The sequence below is a fragment of the Ascaphus truei genome, chromosome 5 (assembly GCF_040206685.1).
Source record: "Ascaphus truei isolate aAscTru1 chromosome 5, aAscTru1.hap1, whole genome shotgun sequence".
NCBI lineage: Eukaryota > Metazoa > Chordata > Amphibia > Anura > Ascaphidae > Ascaphus > Ascaphus truei.
In genome coordinates this window covers 281,857,176-281,878,376 of record NC_134487.1, presented here as the reverse complement: position 1 = coordinate 281,878,376, position 21,201 = coordinate 281,857,176, and the positions used below count along the sequence as shown (strand labels likewise).

General features: G+C 48.1%; 1 protein-coding gene across 1 annotated transcript in view; it reads right to left on the bottom strand.

Annotated features, from left to right (window-relative positions):
- The window catches only part of OVCH1 (ovochymase 1), a 57,849-nt gene that overhangs the window by 30,470 nt on the left and 6,178 nt on the right, over nucleotides 1-21,201 (bottom strand). Inside the window, 8 exon segments of the mRNA XM_075599195.1 lie at nucleotides 39-169; nucleotides 357-447; nucleotides 1,326-1,524; nucleotides 8,908-9,059; nucleotides 9,635-9,730; nucleotides 10,560-10,732; nucleotides 10,814-10,911; nucleotides 12,192-12,301. Coding sequence (XP_075455310.1) covers nucleotides 39-169; nucleotides 357-447; nucleotides 1,326-1,524; nucleotides 8,908-9,059; nucleotides 9,635-9,730; nucleotides 10,560-10,732; nucleotides 10,814-10,911; nucleotides 12,192-12,301 — 1,050 coding nt within the window.

The window sequence follows — 21,201 nt, the reverse complement described above, 5'->3', positions numbered from 1 at the left end:
TTTCTAACACAAACAATGTATGCCAAGGATATACTCACTAATGAGCTTCTCTTTTACAGTAAAGGACAAGTAATCATGGTCGCAGGTGACATGGAACTCAATGTCCAGTTGGATCATTCTGATCTGGATCATCTTATCCTCTTGCACAGTAATAGTCCAAATGTAGAGACTGTAAGACAAGAGACAGCTAAAACTCAGCAATAAAACCGTAAGAAATGTTTCACTAGCAGTTTGGCAAGACACCTTATACAGTCTAACAATGATAAACCGGAACCCATCCAAGACAAATTGCAATAAAACCTACTAAATGCAGACATCCTCTGTGCAAGGCATTACACAGTAAAGCGGGTCCTCACCTGTTATTAGAATATCTGCTGTTCATGCTCAGTGGGTATTTAATCATTCCATTTTCCCCAGTAATCTTCTGCATTTTGGAGTTGGAGCCACCTAGGAGATAAATGCCCATAAGCAGTGTTCTGACATAAGCAATCTTCTAGTGCTGGCATAAAATGAATGCTGATGCCATAGTACTACTTGGTAAATAGGGTCCAAAATGACTTAACAAGACAGCACCTGGTGGTGACAGAAGCAGATCCTGCCGCATACATCCAGAGACACACGTTTAGAAAGGCTGAAGACATGGATTCTTCACATTGGGAACATGACCCAAGTAAAATGCTGCTTAACACGCACTGTACTATAATTGTGAATCGCTTTGAGAGATTACTCCCACTGGCATTTTTGGAGTGGGACAACGCACCAGAAGGAGAACCTGCCATTGTTTTAATGTATTATATAGCCAGTTAGGGGGCATTATTCACGGTGAAGGGGTTATGTTTTGTAGACTTAACGTGTATTCTTGTTCACTGTCCATCCTTTGAATAAACTGATATTTTGTTATTTTTCCACATTTCCGTGAGTGCCCCCACGTCATTTGAAGTTTCTGGGATCACCCCTGGTTTGGTGATCACTTCCTCTCTTTTTGTACACATTATTTTACAACAGCCACGGATGAGAGCATGTTAACCCCGACCCCATATCACCCGTAGGAGAGCGCCAGCTAGTGCGATAATGTTGGCTACTTGTCCACAGTACAAACGGTATGGTGCTTGGTCAATGCTTTTGTCCCAGCATTGACACAACAAATGCAATATACAGTAATCACCTATATAAACCCCTTTGTGTGTGTAAGTAAAAAAAAACAAAAAAACTAAAGCACGCGTGTTTGGAATGGTGAGTAATTGGCTCCCTCGGATATCTGCTGCAGTTAAATAACCCAGCTCAAAGGACAGGGTCCAGGTTACAGCAGCAAGGTTGTCACTCACCATCATGTGTGCCAGTAGTTAAGAAGTCCAACAGGGCTGAGACCTTTGAGAAGATGGCAGGGGATCCCCTTTCATCAGATTCATGTCCCACCTGTGGGGCACCCCAAGTTCTGCCACAGCCAAGCCCCCAGGATGCACATCCAGCCAAGTACCAGGTCCCAGAGCGCCTTCTGCAAGCCAAGGGCCCTCCAGAGTCACCCTGAATGGCAAGAGACCAACAGATTGGCATACAGCATAACAGCCCTTCAGTTAAGCAATAATAGCAATAATAATAATTATAATAATAATAAGGGGACATTTGCCTTCCAATATTTCGGTCTCTTCAAGTCCTCTAAGGCAGACACAAATGGGCAACTCCTCCTTCCAAATGGAGGTAGGACAAATACTTGTTGAGACCGCTATAAGTGGGCATTACGATCCCAGGTCAGTTATCTGCACTCAAAGCGGTCTTCAAAGGAAGCACAAAAACATTAACATGCAACACATGGAAGTAATCTGCCATAGAGGACTTAAATAAACCGAAATATCGAAGGTGAATATCCTCTTTTCTTCTATGTCCTCTATGGCGGACACAAATGGGATTTCCCACAGAAATTTTAAGACTGTTGGAAGGGAGTACTTATTTTCACAGTTGGAACTGCTTGAAGCACCAGTCTTCCAAATTTTGCTTTTGCAGATGACTGAACATCGAGGTCTGAAATGCTTAGCAAAGTACATTATGTGTAAAGACCATGACATTTGTAAAGCAGCAGCCTGGTCAGTGGCCCAAGCTTTTTATCCCCATGAATTTACAAGTGCCCTAGTAGAGTGGTCCTTCAACTCTACCAGATTATTTTCTCCTGTTATACTATATGCCTTGCAAATAGGCTGTCTTAATTCATCTAGTTGAGGCAACTGAAGCTGCCTGAACTTTTCTGGGTCCATCAAAAAGGACAACCTATGAGGGTTTTCCCACAACTAAATCAGTCGTGTGTGTGTGTGTGTGTGTGTGTGTGTGTGTGTGTGTGTGTGTGTGTGTGTGTGTGTGTGTGTGTGTGTATATATATATATATATATATATATATATATATATATATATATATATATATATATATATATATATATATATATATATATATATATATATATATATATATATATATATATATATATATATATATATATATATATATATATATATATATATATATATATATATATATATATATATATATATATATATATATATATATATATATGTTGTTAGAGCCCTAACTACATCCAGATTGTGCCACTGATGCTCCCTACCACAAGTCAGATTCAGACAAAATGAGGGTACCACAATAATATTGATTGATATGAAAGTCCTTAACCCGATCTTATCCTGATGTACCTGGAAGAATGGTTCGCAAAAAGATAAAGGTTGGAGCTCCCCAACTCTATGTGCCATAGTAATTGCGGTGAGAACTACATTAATTGTGAGTATTGTATTGTATGTCTTTATTTATATAGCGCCATTAATGTACATAGCACTTCACAGTAGTAATACATGTGGTAATCAAATAAATAACAGATAATATAAATAACAGATCATGGGAATAAGTGCTTTAGACATAAACATAACATTAAGGAAGCGGAGTCCCTGCCCCGAGGAGCTTACAGTCTAATTGGTAGGTAGGGAGAACGTATAGAGACAGTAGGAGGGAGTTCTGGTAAGTGCATCTGCAGGGGCCCAAGCTTTATGTATCATGTGTTCAGAATGTTCACAGTGCTATTCGTATGCTTCTTTAAGCAAGTGTGTCTTAAGGTGAGTCTTAAAGGTGGATAGAGAGGGTGCTAGTCGGGTACTGAGGGGAAGGGCATTCCAGAGGTGTGGGGCAGTCAGTGAAAAAGGTTTAAGGCAGGAGAGGGCTTTAGATAAAAAGGGGGTAGAAAGAAGACATCCTTGAGCAGAACGCAAGAGTCGGGATGGTGCATAGCGAGAAATTAGGGCTGAGATGTAAGGAGGGGCAGAAGAGTAAAGCTTTAAAAGTGAGGAGAAGAATGGAGTGTGAGATGCGGGATTTGATTGGAAGCCAGGAGAGGGATTTCAGGAGGGGAGATGCTGAGACAGATCTAGGAAAGAGTAGAGTGATTCTGGCAGCAGCATTTAGGATAGATTGTAGGGGAGACAGGTGAGAGGCAGGAAGGCCGGACAGCAGGAGATTACAGTAATCAAGACGGGAGAGAATGAGGGCCTGAGTCAGAGTTTTAGCAGTCGAGCAACAGAGGAAATGGCGTATCTTTGTTATATTGCGGAGGAAAAAGCGACAAGTTTTAGAAATGTTTTGAATGTGAGGGTCGAATGTGAGAGAGGAGTCGAGTGTGACCCCTAGGCAGCGTGCTTGGGCTACTGGGTGAATGATCGTAGTTCCAACAGTAATGTGGAAGGAGGTAGTAGGGCCAGGTTTGGGAGGAAGTATGAGGAGCTCTGTGAGTAACTTCATAGGGAGCTTGTGAACCGGTTCAAAAAGGAAGAAGAAAGTTGCTGCAGTGCCAAATTCAGATCCCACAAAGAAACAGGGATCCTAAACATAGGACTAACTCTAGAAATGTTTCCTAAATCAAGTGACCATAGGATCCAGGGAAATCTACCTATGATAGAATACACCCAAATGCAGAAACTTGGACCCCAAGAGATGCTAGCTTCAACCCCTTCTGAAAGCTCTTGTACTGACAAACATTCTGGGGTTATCAGGAGAGCTTTAGCCTGTTCTCTCGAAAGAGAGAGAGCAAAGATTGAAATCCTAGTAATCGAGAAAGCATCCCTGGCTATGACTTTTCGGGCCGTGCCATCTTGACACATACATCTGTATGTTCTTGTTGATAGCTGATACCATGGGTCTATACTAACTGATCAAAAACGCTCTGGTCTAGTTCTCATTCTCCTGTGCGAAAACAATGCCTGCTGAGAAAGGTCAGCGTTGTAATTCTGCCTCCTGAAATGCAGGCTGCATAGATGCATGGAAAACCCTTTTCTACCCAGTACAAAACTCTGGAGGAGCTCTGACTCCTTGTTCCCCGCTGCCAGTTTATATATGCTATCGCTTTAATGTTGTTGAATAGAATTCTTAACAGAGAATGCTTCAATGTTGTCTGAAGGCATAAAAATACAGCTTGAACCTTCAATACATTGATTTCAAGACTTTTGACGCGACCAAAGTGTAAGGTTCCAGCGCAGACTCTGCCCCCGCTAAGGTCCAGTCACCTTATTGGTTCCAGGTTCTCGCCTGCCTGCAGCAGCAATCTGGCATCTGATTTGTCGGTCATCCTATTTAGGCCCAGCCCTTCACCAGGAAGTTGGCCAAGTATAAAACCTAGTGACTGTTGCTTGTCGCAAGCACCAAGCCTTGCCTCACCTTACCTTGCCTACATTCGACCGCGGCTTACTTTCGACCATCCTACCCTCGACCCGGCTAGTGATCAACGATCCGCACCTCTCCAACCTTCGACCTCGACTTGCCTTCAAACGATTACAAACTCTCCTATCCTGACCTGGTTATCCACGAGTATGAACCTGCACACCGGACACAAGGTCGGTGTTTTCTAATCCCCACCTCTGCCTCGCATAGTCCTGTACGGTTTGTGGCAAGCATCCGTTACACAGAGTTCCTGGATCACCTGATCCTGACAAACCATGCCCCATCCTGAGAGACTTTTGTCAGGCTTCAACACCATCCAAACCAGAGTGATCAAATTCCCACCTTCATGCAAGTTCTTGATTGAGGTCCACTATTGCAAGCCAAGTCTTGGGAAATGGGAATTCTTGACTGGGATTTCAGTGTCCCCCCGAAACAGAAAAAAAAATTAATTGAAGAGGTCCGAGATGAAATGTAGACCAAGGCCCTACGTCCATGACTGAATTGAGAAGTCCAATTATGTGCATAAATTGTACCTTTGATGGTCTTGTGAGCCTTCTGAAAAAAATAAATAGGACCTCCCCCTCAATCCTGTGGACCTTGGAGGGTGCTATGGACACCAATATTTTTCCGTGTCGAACACGACTCCTAAAAATTGAAGGACTTGAGCTTGCAACACGTCATGCAGTATGTGCCCATGAACTTTGGCAACTTGCTCTGACGGGGGTTTGATTAGCCAGTCAGCCAAGTATGGAAACACAAAAACTCCCTTTTGCCTTAGCAATGCTACTACCACTGCCATGACCTTTGTAAAGATTCTGTGTGCTGTAGCCCGTCCAAAGAGAGAAGTGCCATAAACTGGTAGCGACGGCCATTCAGACAATCTCAGGAACCGGCAGTGCGATTCTTTTATTGGAAAATGGAGATAAACAAACATTCTTTAAATCTAAAGAGGCTAGAAATGCTCTGCTTTCCACTACTGCCATGACTGCCCCCACAGATGCCATCTTGAATTGCTGAATGTTGAGAAAGGTATTCATTTCTTTTAGATTGAGAATTGCCCTGAATCCTCCAGATGTTTTCAGCACTAGAAACAGGACCGAATCAAAACTGGTTGCCCCTCTGATAAGGCAGAACTGGCTGAATTGCAACATTGACCAGCAGATCCTGATTTAAGGCTAGATTCTTTTCTGTACTTTGTAAAAACTGTGATTCCTTGAAGTGAAAAACTGTCATCCTTAGGAATTCCAGGGAATACCCATGGGCTATAAAACTGCCAAACCCAGAAGTCTGCTTTTTGGACCCTGCACCTTTCAGTAACGTTGCTTCCTGATTGTCTTCAGAGTAGCTGGCTGTCCAGGGTGACCCCAGGTTTGCTGTTGCAAATCCCAATTCCGATTGTAAGCTCTCCCTGGTTTACAGGATCTTGTGTCCTGAAAATGTGGTCTTAAAAGGTCTGGCGAATGATGAAAACCATAACCGGCTCTGCTGTGGTGTGTAAAAAAAAAAAAAAAAAAAAAAAAAAAAAAGAGAGAGAAGTAATCTTGGAGATATTATCCAGTGGTTTGCCAAAGAGATAAGCTCCCTCAGGTCAAGTCACCAGCATTTTCGTGGATAGGGTATCTGTTTCCCAAGACAAGCCATAGCACTCGCTTCACAGCTAGAATATATGCAGAGATTATTGCTGCCATCCGAATATCTATGGAAGCATCGCATAAAAATTGATTGAGACCGTAAGAATCTAGAAGTCCTTCAATAACTTCTGCCTTGGTGTTCCCACTTCAATCCTATCTTCCAGATAGATATCCAAATTATCACTGTTCTTGCAATACAGACTGTTGCTGGTTTCAGCATCGTTCCAACAGCAGAGTATTGTTTGTGTAACACACCCTCCATTTTTTGATCCATAGGGAATCATCGTGTTCCTCACCATCTTGGCAATGGCCGAGTTTACCTTTTGCGGTATTACCCAGGTACAGCAACTCTTTGCAGAAGAGGTAAATTTTCACGAATTTCCTAGACATCACTGATCTTTTATCCAGCGATGTCCATTCGGTCTTCACAACATCTTTAAATAGAACTGTGAACAGATGTTAGAGCCCAAGAGGGCCTGGTCTACGACCCCTAGTTTTTCTCTGGTGTCCCCAATATTCAATGTTTTTCTCCTAGTCTTAATGAGCAAGTCTATGGTGATCATCCTAAAGGACCCGACAGCCACTTGGCCCTTATCCTCAGATGAGGAACCATCTCCAAGCTCCGAAATGCTTGCCTGCTCTGAATAAGAATTTATTAAACTGTCAAGCTGCAGATCCAACGAAGTCTGTGACATGGGCCTTTGTCAATCTCGTGTGCCTTTAAAAAGTACATAGGAATGCATATGCAAAGTCCAAGTCTTCATCCACTCAATGGAGTTTAATTGAGCAGAATTTTCCTCCTCGATCACTTCCTAATGCAATTAGGGGAAAATCTCTTGGGATAGGTGGCTGAAAGCTTAACATCGCAATCTGCACAATATTTAGCCTTCTGAAACGGCTTTCCTTGGCTTCACAAACTAAGCTTCCTGCTGAGACTGCTCCATTTTCTGGTCCCCTGTAACTGCAGGAGCGGACATGCTGCTAATGCACTATCCAAAGGAACAACTTAAGGCAGGGTAAAAAATATGAACTTTAAATACATGGCATCCAGAACCAGCTTCTGTCTCTGGTGTGAAACCCCAGGAGATATACCCGAGGTCAAATTAAAAAAAATTGCACGTACCTCTACCCCCCCCCCCCCCCCACACACAGCAAAATAAATAATCACCCACCGCTATGACCACCTAAGTCCTTGATTATACCAAGTGCTGCAAGGCGGCAGCGCTATTCTGTGATGTCACCCAGCGCTGCCGCCGAGCAGCATCTTGATTATACCGAGGAGGGAGAGCAGATGAGGCTTGGAGGCGTGGCAGTGAGTGATTCACCCTCATTGGCTGAACCGCTCACGTGACACAGCCGTCGCAAGGAAAAAACACATTTTTCAGTCTCTTCCCCAGCTGTACGCATATCAGTAGGGCGCACCGCGACCGTCGCTTGCGGTATAATCACTTGCATTGGATTTGCTACCTTGTTTTGGCGCCACTACCTGCGATCCCGCTCACATTTTTGTGTATAATCACTGCCTAAAATCAATGACGCGCTGCGTTGAGATGTCAACGCTCCTCCGAACTCCCACAGGGTATAGGACGCCACACAATCGGCTAGGTGTGCCCTGGGGCGGGGGGGGGGGCACGAGAGCTGCCTTTATAGCGCTGGAACCAAGGCTGCATGCTGTGAATAGGTGCATTACCATGGTGGCTAGAAAGTGCCTGGTCTTGAGGTCAGTCAAGGGGGAAGGCAGGGAACCCCCAACTTTCCAAAAAAATAAGAAAAATGTGTCAGGGAACCCATCGACTTCTTCCTTCAGCTAAGGTAGGACAAGAATAACAACCTGGGATGGGCAACACCCCCTTATATAGCGGTCTCAAGAAGTACTTGTCCTACCTCAGCTGCAAGGAGTAGTTGTTACCCATGTGTCTGCCATAGAGGACATTGAAGATAACAAAAATATTAGATATATCAACCTGCTGATCGCAGAGGATTTATATGGAACAAGAATTTCCTGGGGGGGATTTCACATGTAAATGTCAGGACAGAAAACGAAAAGTAAAAAAAAATAGAAATGGCTAAAAAAAAAAATCCTGCAGCAGTTACAGAAATCCTAAAGGTGCTAATAAAAAAATTATATATATATATGATTCATGTCACGAAAACCATAGGGTTGTGTAGTTGGTATCTTGTGTAGCCCTTGTAGTGTTGAATAAAATTGTACCATCTGTTCAGCAGATCAACATTATATTGTCTCCTGCATTGGCAAATTGTGCAACACTTTATTAGGCTAATGTGAGGATTGACCCGTGAATCCATAAAGCCTTTATACAGTGTTCTTACGGAAAGGGACAGAGACTTTGTAGTCCTGCCAATCCAGGAAAATATAAAAGACCAATCGTGGAGAGAAACGGGTCCCAAATTGTTGTAGCCACCGGGCAAAGGTGGAGACAACTATATATGAAAGTACCAGGGAATTGTATTTGGAATCTGATTCACCCACTTCAAAGACCATGACTTAAAATGAACCCGCCTTTTACCTGCCTGGTTACCCATGCCAACTCTTTTCAGGGCCACGGTTACCTGGCAGGCGTCTTTTCCACCATCTGGGAAACCAGCGCACAGCATGGTCTCATGCAAGGATGGAAGCCCCATGGAATCCAGCACGGAGCTGCAGGTATCATGGTCAATAATTGGAAGCTTCACCTCCTGCAGGACGGCGGACAGTTCACCATCTGGGGACACAGATCACAGGCTCACACGGCTGCGCCTTCACTTTATGGCAGGGGTGGGCAACTCCAGTCCTCAAGGGCCACGAACAGGTCAGGTTTAAAAAAATATCCCTGCTTCAGCACAGCTGGATCAGTCACATTTTTTTTATTTTTACAAGATTAGAATCTGGGGGGTTCTCCAGAGCTGAACCTCGCTATGTTCAGCTCCAGGATCTACCGGTTACTGGTATTACCTCTTGGAATTTAAAAGGAGAAATAAATGGCCATCAAATGGGAAGCTGCAAGTGATAATGTTGTAGGCTTGTAAGCTAAAGTATGTTGTTTCCCCTGGTAAGTATCTTTTGATCAGAGCATCCAGTAGCTGAACATGGCTTGGAAGGTGGGGTTAGAAGGTGGGGTTAGAAGGTGGGGTTAGAAGGTGGGGTTAGAAGGTGGGGTTAGAAGGTGGGGTTAGAAGGTGGGGTTAGAAGGTGGGGTTAGAAGGTGGGGTTAGAAGGTGGGGTTAGAAGGTGGGGTTAGAAGGTGGGGTGAGTTTGCTTCAATCCCCTTTAAAAGAAAATACTTGTAGCAGAACATACTTTCTGTCATCCTTCCCCATCCACAGGACACACACAGCGTACCAGCCTCGATCTGCTCATCTACCTGTGGGAGGCAGATAGGCTGCACCCGAGACCCTGGAATAGGAAGCAATTGATAGGACTTCAGTCCCATGTCTGCTAGGCACGGCAAAGACAGATTAATTAATATCAATGACAACCCCACAGCAAATCAACATGAAGAGCTGAGATTGGAAACACAATGGGTGGCGAGAAGTAAAAAGACTCATTGTTAATGCAATTACGCACACCCTTTAGGTGACTGCATATCAGACTCAACTGGAAGTTACAACCTATGCTGCCCAAAACTCTGGGAATAAATCTATATATTTAACAGAAGGGTAGATGCACAAATCTTATTAGTGTATAGCAGAGACAAAGGGCACAACATTTTGGGTACAAAAATCAGTTTCTCAGGTGTAAGAAGCAGTGTGTATGTGTGTGTCAACACATACACAAAGATTGTATAGCATGTATGGGCAAGTGCGTGCTTCATAGGCAGAATATGTAATAATAAATAGCCCAAATCCGTAGTCTAGTGTATGTAAATAAACAGCATATTCAGGGTGGGAATACAAAAAAAACCACACACACAGTTCAGTGCCCCAAAACAGGACGTTCCTCAGGGTGGTGTGGGGGGTCTTGTTTTGGGGGGGAACTGAAACGTTGGAGTTGTTTCTGTAATACAGTATTTGCTCCATACACCTTTTTTGTTTTCACACCCTGCAATGTGCCGTTTATTTATTTACACTGGACTAAGGTTTTGGGTAATTTATTATTACATATTCTTGCTATGAAGCGTTCACTAGCCCATACATGCTATACAGTACAATCTAGTGGGGTGTGTGTAATAAATAAATATATATATATATAATTTGGATCCAGAAATATGTTCGATTCCACTCACCCAAGGTGATTTTTCTAGCCAGATAAACCAGAGCAATGTCATAGCTCATATTCCCATCACGGCTGTAAAGTGGGTGTGTCACAATGCGCGAGACTGGAATACTTTGCGCCTGCGGGTCAGTACCATCCTGGTCATACTCCCCAGCGACCACAGTCATGTGGCTCATCTCAATCCTGAGTGGAGGGATTGAGAGAAAGGAAGTGAGTGAGCGTGGGCAGTCTGACAAAGGGGGAGAACAGACGAGAAGATCTTACTTATCCACAGGATGCACACAGTGTGCAGCCGTCACCACCACACTCCTCCGCATGATGCTTCCACCACAGAAGTGTCCCTTGTGCAATTGCAAAGATACCTGTAAATTAAAAGTGGAAATCATTGTATAATTGAGATAGTCTGCATAAAGAGACCAGTGCAACATAAGAATAAAAAAAAGTTCATCAACATCAGCCCTCCTCAATCCACAGCTGGATGAAAGCCTCCCAAAGGATCTTCAAGGTATGCGGTTGCAGCCTCTCCACCATATTGCTCCAACACATCTCCTGATTTAATCTGCCCATCTTTTGGTTGTCATTTTAGGCCTCAGACATGGTGGCGCAGACCAGCAAACAGACTGCCTTAAGGCTGTGTTTGCATCTATGCGGCGTGCGGGCGCATGGGGAAGCGGGAAGGGGTGTGCGTTGTGCAAGAAATCAGTTGAAACCGATTTCTTGGCGTGACAAGCCGGTCACATGAGCGGTTCGTCCAATGAGGGCGAACCAGCTCTGTGACGTCACTGGCACGCCGCCAGACACGCCCACGGACGGCACGTGTACCATGGCCAGGGAAAGCACCTGCTTTCCCTCAGGCTCCGTGCTGGAGAATTTACAATGTCCGCAGCCTTACTCTTAACTTCCAATGGAATCCAGTCGAGTACCATCTTAACCCAACAATGGCGATTGCTTTTTGCAATGTGTGTCTCACTGCCATTTTAATATTTCTTCACCCATGTGATGTTACAGACTCATGTTTGGTTTAGAATAAATGTCATTCTTTTCCTGTCACACCACACATGGGCTAATGAATTGATTTAGGAGTGTAAGAAGGGATTTCAACTCCACTCACTAGTCACATAATACCCTCACTCAGGGTTGGTGTAACCACTAGATGACTTAAGCAGTTGCCTAAGGCGGCACATTTGGGGGGGGGGGGGGAAATCGGATTATGATATTGGCTGGTGGGAGTGGAGGACGATGGGATCAGAGGCTGGGGAGGAGCACACCCCAGCAGTCCCATCTAGAAGTAGTCAACGACTTCAACCGCCCCAGGAGATGGTCTTCACCTTCTCCACCTCAGGACCGTAGCCAGTCAGGCAGGCATCTTTAATTGAGGGGGCCATTGGAGGCGAAAGGGAGGAAGCATGGAGGTATAAAATAAAACAAAATGGAAAGTTCAGTGTAAAGGGGCAGGGGGAGGTTGCAAGGCTGAAGGTTTGCCTAGGGCACTGAATACCCTTGCACCAGCCCTGCCGCCATTACTGTAGTGCGCTGCCAGGTGAACGTGTTGTGTTAACTGCCCTGTATGGAGCCATGCTGCCCCATCTTGCTGCCACGCTATGCTCTGTCACCTGCCCCCTCCATATTTTCTTCCACTCACCGCCCAGGGCTGCCCCCCCGGCACAGATTTTCTTCCTCCTACAATCCGGGAGGTAAATTCTGACAAGTGCTCTGATGTGCTCATCGCTGGGCGCGCCCCACACTTCAACTCTGTAAACATACAACACAGGGGTGAACCAGGGGACAGGGGCAACCCGCATGCCTCAGTTACTGTACATTGTCATCATAACAGCCAGTACAGGTTTCATCCCAAAGCCCACTATACTTCCTTACCCAGTACCCTCTGTTACCCTCCTTCCCAGGCCCAGTACCCCATTTTAACCCCCTCCCTAGGCCCAGTACCCCTACATGCCCAGTAACCCCCACTCCCCAGACCCAGTACACCCTACATCCGTCCTCCCCAGGCAGAGTACCCCCTACATCCCTCCTCCCAAGGGCCAATAACCCCTACATGCCCTGTACCCCATTTTACCACCCTACCAAGGCCCAGTACCCCCTCCATGCCCAAAAAACCCTTACACAGGCACAGTAACCCTTAACACCCACAGTACCCCATACATCCCCCCTTCCAAGGCCAGTACTCCCTACACCCCTCACTCCAGATCCAGTACACCCTTACCTCCTCCCCAGGACCTCCCTATACCCCCCCCTTTCCAGGTCCAATACATACATACATACATACATACCAGAACTCCCCCCCGCCCAATATGTTTTTCAATCAGCCCGACTGGAAGGATCCTAGTACAATCCTGATCACATTGGTATGGAAGAAGTATGCAATACATACTGTAGTAGCAGGTTACTAATTCAGCAGCATGAAGTGTATTCTTGATGAGGCCCCTCCGATATGGGGCATTACTAACTGTATGCAAGAGACTGTCAATTTACCCCGTGCTAGTAACCCGGGTAACAAGTATAACTACCTCCCCAGCATAAGAGAATGAGAACTACCAGGGGGATGAAGTCCAGATTATTATGTTTTGCCATGAGATGTATGTCAAATGAGCCTTATGGACAAATGTCAAATAAAAGCATCTTTTATGTTGTACAAAAGTTCCTGGGGCCCATTCTTTTTCTATCTACCCAGCACTCTGAACAGGTATGAGACCGAACAATGCATATAGTCACTGATGTAACTCGAGTAAGGAGCATTACATCACTTTATCGATCATTGGTGAGACCTCACCCAGCATACGGTGTTCATATCTCCAGGACAAATAAATTGGGCTGCTAAAATGATGCATGATCTAAGACTTATCTGGCAAGATTACAGGACCTTATTAAAAGTATGTACAGCTTAGAGCCTTAGAAGATAAAAAAAGGTGAGGGGAAATATGATAGAAACTCTCAAATCTACAAAGCGTCTCAAAGTACAGAAGAAAAGCATATTTCAGAGAAAAGTATTAGAATGGGGTTACTCTCAGAAGCTGGAGGGTAGGGGGTTCAGGGTAACACCTGAGTTTCTCTTTTCTGAAAGGGTGATGGATTCGTAGCATAGAGGCCAATACTGAAAGGAATAGGAGATACGGTAAAAGCGATTCAGAATATAAAAGAGAGAAATGGAGCGGACTGGGAGGGCCAACTGGTTCTTATTAGCCGTCACATTTAAATGTTTCTATGTTCCAGAGCAGCGGTGCGCAAACTAGGGGGCGGGAGATTTTGCTTCGGGGGCGCGGGGGGTTGCAGAGGCAATTTAAATTAAATGCCGGGGGATCACGTGAGGCTTCTGCAACTGTTTACTTACCCAGATTCAGGCGCTCTGTGACATGTTACCATGGCGCCATGTGTCACACGCGTCAAATGACGCCGCGGGTCAGATGACATGACGCCACAGTTCATTTGACGCACTCTAAAGGTAGGGAGTGGGGGGCGTGTGTATCGTGGCAGGGAAGACAGGTGGGCGCAGCACAAAGAGTTTGCGCTCCCCTGCTCCAAAGCATCGATTCAGGGAGAAATCGGATTGCTATTGACTGGTATCCATAGGAATCCCTTTCCCTTTAGTGCAATATTTGCCAATTATGCTTCTTAACTAAACTATACTGTATATAGTACAATTACAGTACCAATAGGTGGAGCCAGATGGCCACGTCCCTTGTGCAAAACATAGTTAACACCCCCCCGCCCTCCGATAGAGAACCTCTCACCTGTGCTGAAACGTCGCTGAGCCCGTCTCTGCTCATCTGATCTCAGACCTGTAGTGGCTGCACATGGTATATACATTTGACAGAAATGAACAAAAGATCACTGGGAATGCTATATACTACATGAACTCAGCACACGCACGTGTGTTATACTGTATGGTAGTAAAAAAATAATTGGTCCTTTAAAAACACTTCTTGTGTGAAGAGAGTTTTCATTACTCCCATCCCTCCCCCAATCTGTATTATTGTATATCCAAGTCACACTTTATATACAGAACGGAGATACAATGTCCCAGCTCTGTGATCAGAGATTTAAGTCTGTGTAACTTGTACACTGTAGTGAACTCACACACACACACACACACACACACACACACACACACACACACGCAGAGTTCAGTCTCATTATAGCACCACAAAAGAAAAATGTTATCCTATGCACAGGGTATACCTGAAGAAGAGCCTTCTGAGGCCTGACAGATAGATATACATTGAAACCAGAAAGAAACCTTCTCACCCCACGAGAGAAGCGCAGCACAAAGCACCAGCTGCAAGAAACTCATCCTGTGCCAGATCTGATAACTGACCCATTCACCACCAAACCCAGTGCAGCCTCTTCTCACCCCCTCCCCCATACACATTAATATCAGCTGGGGGTGGGGGGGAACCACAGGCTAATTAGGGGAGGGAACATTACAGGTATGAGCAAGCACCAGTGTCAGACAAAAAGTAGGTGTGCAAGGTAGCACTCCACAACCAAAAAACAATATGAAATGAATGAGGAGGAACAGGGAGGAACCTCTAACCCCACCAAGTGTCAGGGTCTATACTAGAAGGGGAGACATACATGGGGGGAGGGGAGACATACATGGGGGGAGGGGAGAAATACATGGGGGGAAGGGGAGAAATACACGGGGGGAGGGGGAAGGGGAGAAATACATGGGGGGAGGGGGAAGGGGAGAAATACATGGGGGGAAGGGGAGAAATACATGGGGGGAAGGGGAGAAATACATGGGGGGAAGGGGAGAAATACATGGGGGGAGGGGGAGAAATACATGGGGGGAAGGGGAGAAATACATGGGGGGAGGGGAGAAATACATGGGGGGAAGGGGAGAAATACATGGGGGGAGGGGGAGAAATACATGGGGGGAAGGGGAGAAATACATGGGGGGAAGGGGAGAAATACATGGGGGGAGGGGAGAAATACATGGGGGGAAGGGGAGAAATACATGGGGGGAGGGGGAAGGGGAGAAATACATGGGGGGAGGGGAGAAATACATGGGGGGAAGGGGAGAAATACATGGGGGGAGGGGGAAGGGGAGAAATACATGGGGGAAGGGGAGAAATACATGGGGGGAAGGGGAAGGGGAGAAATACATGGGGGGAAGGGGAGAAATACATGGGGGGAAGGGGAGAAATACATGGGGGGAGGGGGAAGGGGAGAAATACATGGGGGGAGGGGGAAGGGGAGAAATACGTGGGGGGAAGGGGAGAAATACGTGGGGAGAAGGGGAGAAATACATGGGGGGAAGGGGAGAAATACATGGGGGGAAGGGGAGAAATACATGGGGGGAGGGGGAAGGGGAGAAATACATGGGGGGAGGGGGAAGGGGAGAAATACATGGGGGGAGGGGGAAGGGGAGAAATATGTGGGGGGAAGGGGAGAAATACGTGGGGGGAAGGGGAGAAATACGTGGGGGGAAGGGGAGAAATACATGGGGAGAAGGGGAGAAATACATGGGGGGAAGGGGAGAAATACAGGGGGAGAGGGGGAAGGGGAGAAATACATGGGGGAAGGGGAGAAATACAGGGGGGGAAGGAGAGAAATACATGGGGGGAAGGGGAGAAATACATGGGGAGAAGGGGAGAAATACATGGGGGGAAGGGGAGAAATACATGGGGGTAGGGGGAAGGGGAGAAATACATGGGGGGAGGGGGAAGGGGAGAAATACATGGGAGGAGGGGGAAGGGGAGAAATACATGGGGGGAGGGGAAAAATACATGGGGGGAAGGGGAGAAATACATGGGGGGAGGGGGAAGGGGAGAAATACATGGGGGGAGGGGGAAGGGGAGAAATACGTGGGGGGAAGGGGAGAAATACAGGAGAGGAGGGGGAAGGGGAGAAATACATGGGGGGAGGGGGAAGGGGAGGAAATACATGGGGGGAGGGGGAAGGGGAGAAATACATGGGGGGAGGGGGAAGGGGAGAAATACATGGGGGGGAGAAATACATGGGAGGGGGAAGGGGAGAAATACATGGGGGGAGGGGAGAAATACATGGGGGGAGGGGGAAGGAGAGAAATACATGGGGGGAAGGGGAGAAATACATGGGGGAGGGGGAAGGGGAGAAATACAGGGGGGAAGGGGAGAAATACAGGGGAGGAGAGGGAAGGGGAGAAATACATGGGGGGAGGGGGGAAGGGGAGAAATACATGGGGGGAGGGGGAAGGGGAGAAATACATGGGGGGAGGGGAGAAATACATGGGGAGAAGGGGGAGAAATACATGGGGGGAAGAAGAGAAATACATGGGGGGAAGGGGAGAAATACATGGGGGGAGGGGAAGGGGAGAAATACATGGGGAGAAGGGGAGAAATACATGGGGAGAAGGGGAGAAATACATGGGGGGAAGGGGAGAAATACATGGGGGGAAGGGGAGAAATACATGGGGGGAGGAGGAAGGGGAGAAATACATGGGGGGAGGGGGAAGGGGGAGAAATACATGGGGGGAAGGGGAGAAATACATGGGGGGAGGAGGAAGGGGAGAAATACATGGGGGGAGGGGAAGGGGAGAAATACATGGGAGGAGGGGGAAGGGGAGAAATACATGGGGGGAGGGGGGAAGGAGAGAAATACATGGGGGGAGGGGGAAGGGGAGAAATACATGGGGGAGGGGGAAGGGGAGAAATACATGGGGGGAAGGAGAGAAATACATGGGGGAGGGGGAAGGGGAGAAATACATGGGGGAGGGGAGAAATACATGGCGGGAGGGGAGAAATACATGGCGGGAGGGGAGAAATACACGGGGGGAGGGGGAAGGAGAGAAATACATGGGGGGAGGGGGAAGGGGAGAAATACATGGGGGAAGGGGAAGGAGAGAAATACATGGGGGGAGGGGGAAGGAGAGAAATACATGGGGGAGGGGGAAGGAGAGAAATACATGGGGGGAGGGGGAAGGAGAGAAATACATGGGGGGGAGGAGAGAAATACATGGGGGGAGGGGGAAGGGGAGAAATGCATGGGGGGAGGGGGAAGGAGAGAAATACATGGGGGAAGGGGGAAGGGGAGAAATACAGGGGGGGGGGGGAAGGGGGAGAAATACATGGGGGAGGGGGAAGGGAGAAATACATGGGGGGAGGGGGAAGGGAGAGAGAATACATGGGGGGAAGGGGAGAAATACATGGGAGGAGGGGGAAGGGGAGAAATACATGGGGGGAGGGGAGAAATACATGGGGGGGAAGGGGAGAAATACATGGGGGAGGGGGAAGGGGAGAAATACATGGGGGGAGGGGGAAGGGGAGAAATACATGGGGGAGGGGGAAGGGGAGAATACATGGGGGAGGGGGAAGGGGAGAGATACATGGGGGGAGGGGAAAAATACATGGGGGAAGGGGAAGGGGAGAAATACAGGGGGAAGGGTGAAGGGGAGAAATACAGTGTGGGAGGGGGAAGGGGAGAAATACATGGGGGGAAGGGGAGAAATACATGGGGGAGGGGAAGGGGAGAAATACATGGGGGGAGGGGGAAGGGGAGAAATACATGGGGGGGAAGGGAGAAATAACATGGGAGGAGGGGGAAGGGGAGAAATACATGGGGGGAGGGGGAAGGGGAGAAATACATGGGAGGAGGGGGGAAGGGGAGAAATACATGGGGGGAGGGGGGAAGGGGAGAAATACAGGAGAGGAGGAGGAAGGGGAGAAATACATGGGGGAGGGGGAAGGGGAGAAATACATGGGGGGAGGGGGAAGGGGAGAAATACAGGAGAGAGGGGGAAGGGGAGAAATACATGGGGGGAGGGGAAGGGAGAAATACATGGGGGGAGGGGGAAGGGGAGAAATACATGGGGGGAGGGGGAAGGGGAGAAATACATGGGGGGGAGAAATACATGGGAGGGGGAAGGGAGAAATACATGGGGGAGGGAGAAATACATTGGGGGAGGGGGAAGGAGAGAAATACATGGGGAGGGAAGGGGAGAAATACATGGGGGGAGGGGGAAGGGGAGAAATACAGGGGGGAAGGGGAGAAATACAGGGGAGGAGAGGGAAGGGGAGAAATACATGGGGGGAGGGGGAAGGGGAGAAATACATGGGGGGAGGGGGAAGGGGAGAAATACATGGGGGAGGGGAGAAATACATGGGGAGAAGGGGAGAAATACATGGGGGGAAGAAGAGAAATACATGGGGGGAAGGGGAGAAATACATGGGGGGAGGGGGAAGGGGAGAAATACATGGGGAGAAGGGGAGAAATACATGGGGAGAAGGGGAGAAATACATGGGGGGAAGGGGAGAAATACATGGGGGGAAGGGGAGAAATACATGGGGGGAGGAGGAAGGGGAGAAATACATGGGGGGAGGGGGAAGGGGAGAAATACATGGGGGGAAGGGGAGAAATACATGGGGGGAGGAGGAAGGGGAGAAATACATGGGGGGAGGGGGAAGGGGAGAAATACATGGGAGGAGGGGGAAGGGGAGAAATACATGGGGGGAGGGGGAAGGAGAGAAATACATGGGGGGAGGGGGAAGGGGAGAAATACATGGGGGAGGGGGAAGGGGAGAAATACATGGGGGGAAGGAGAGAAATACATGGGGGAGGGGGAAGGGGAGAAATACATGGGGGAGGGGAGAAATACATGGCGGGAGGGGAGAAATACATGGCGGGAGGGGAGAAATACACGGGGGGAGGGGGAAGGAGAGAAATACATGGGGGGAGGGGGAAGGGGAGAAATACATGGGGGAAGGGGAAGGAGAGAAATACATGGGGGAGGGGGAAGGAGAGAAATACATGGGGGAGGGGGAAGGAGAGAAATACATGGGGGGAGGGGGAAGGAGAGAAATACATGGGGGGGAGGAGAGAAATACATGGGGGGAGGGGGAAGGGGAGAAATGCATGGGGGGAGGGGGAAGGAGAGAAATACATGGGGGAAGGGGGAAGGGGAGAAATACAGGGGGGGGGGAAGGGGAGAAATACATGGGGGGAGGGGGAAGGGGAGAAATACATGGGGGGAGGGGGAGAAATACATGGGGGGAGGGGGAAGGGAGAAATACAGGGGCGGGAAGGGGAGAAATACATGGGGGGAGGGGGAAGGGGAGAAATACATGGGGGGAGGGGGAAGGGGAGAAATACATGGGGGGAAGGGGAGAAATACATGGGGGGAGGGGGAAGGGGAGAAATACATGGGGGGAGGGGGAGAAATACATGGGGGGAGGGGGAAGGGGAGAAATACATGGGGGGAAGGGGAGAAATACATGGGGGGAGGGGAGAAATACATGGGGAGGAGATATAGGGGGGGAGAAATACAGTGTGGGGGAGGGGAGAAATACAGTGGGGGGGGGAGAAATACAGGGGTGGAGGGGAGAAATACAGGGGGGGCAGGGGAGAAATACAGAGGGGGGAATACAGGGGGGGGAGAAATACAGGGGGGGAGGGGAGAAATACAGGGGGGGGAGGGGAGAAATACAGGGGGGAGGGAAGAAATACAGGGGGGGAGGGGAGAAATACAGGTGGGGAGGGGAGAAATACAGGGGGGGAGGGGAGAAATACAGGGGGGAAGGGGAGAAATACATGGGGGGAGAAATACAGGGAGGGGGAGAAATACAGGGGGGAGGGGAGAAATACAGGGGGGAGGGGAGAAATACAGGGGAGGGAAGAAATACAGGGGGGGAGGGGAGAAATACAGGGGGGAGAAATACAGGGAGGGGGAGAAATACAGGGGGGAGGGGAGAAATACAGGGGGAGGGGAGAAATACAGGGGGGAGGGGAGAAATACAGGGGGGAGGGGAGAAATACAGGGGAGGGAAGAAATACAGGGGGGGAGGGGAGAAATACAGGGGGAGAAATACAGGGAGGGGGAGAAATACAGGGGGGAGGGGAGAAATACAGGGGGGAGGGGAGAAATACAGGGGGGAGGGGAGAAATACAGGGGGGAGGGGAGAAATACAGGGGGGGAGGGGAGAAATACAGGGGGGGAAGGGAGAAATACAGGGGGGGAGGGGAGAAATACAGGGGGGCAAAATACATGGGGAAGGGGGGGAGATAAAGGGGGGAAGGGGAGGAGATATAGGGGGGAAGGGGAGAAATACAGGGAGACAGGAGGGGGGACTTGGGAGAAATACAAAAAAGAAAAAGTCAGGCAACTAAAATGGTCTTCCTAAAAATAAAATTTGGGCTAGTAGGTGAATTTCAGATGTCCAAAGAAACTATTTGGAATTCTAAGGGCCTCATGCAGAGAGCAGCGCTAACAGGGAAAGCGGCACGTTTTGGCGAATTCTGCCTTGAGAAAGGCAGATAATGGCAAGTTTTAAAAAAAGCGCCAATTTTTTTTTTTTTTTCTTGAAACTCGCCGCGCGGCTGGAGAGATCCTAATCTCTCCAGTGTTTAAAACGGCCGTATGCAGATAGCCGCGAACGCCATCTAGTGGCTGTTCGCGCCAAAAAAATGGTGCGATTTTCAACATTTTTCCTCTCCACCATGAAGCTGGCGCTCGGCGGCCGGGGGAGGAGAAAAAAACAAAAACCGATTTCTTTCCCACTAGTTTCAACAGCGCTCATAGCGCTGGTTGAAACTCTCCATATGCAGAAAGGATTCTAAATGCAGTTTTATGCCCTTTCTGCATATGGAGAAAAAAACTCTCCAATAAAGCTAAATTTTATTCCCCTCTCCAATTCTAAATAGCGCTGCTCTCTGCATGAGGC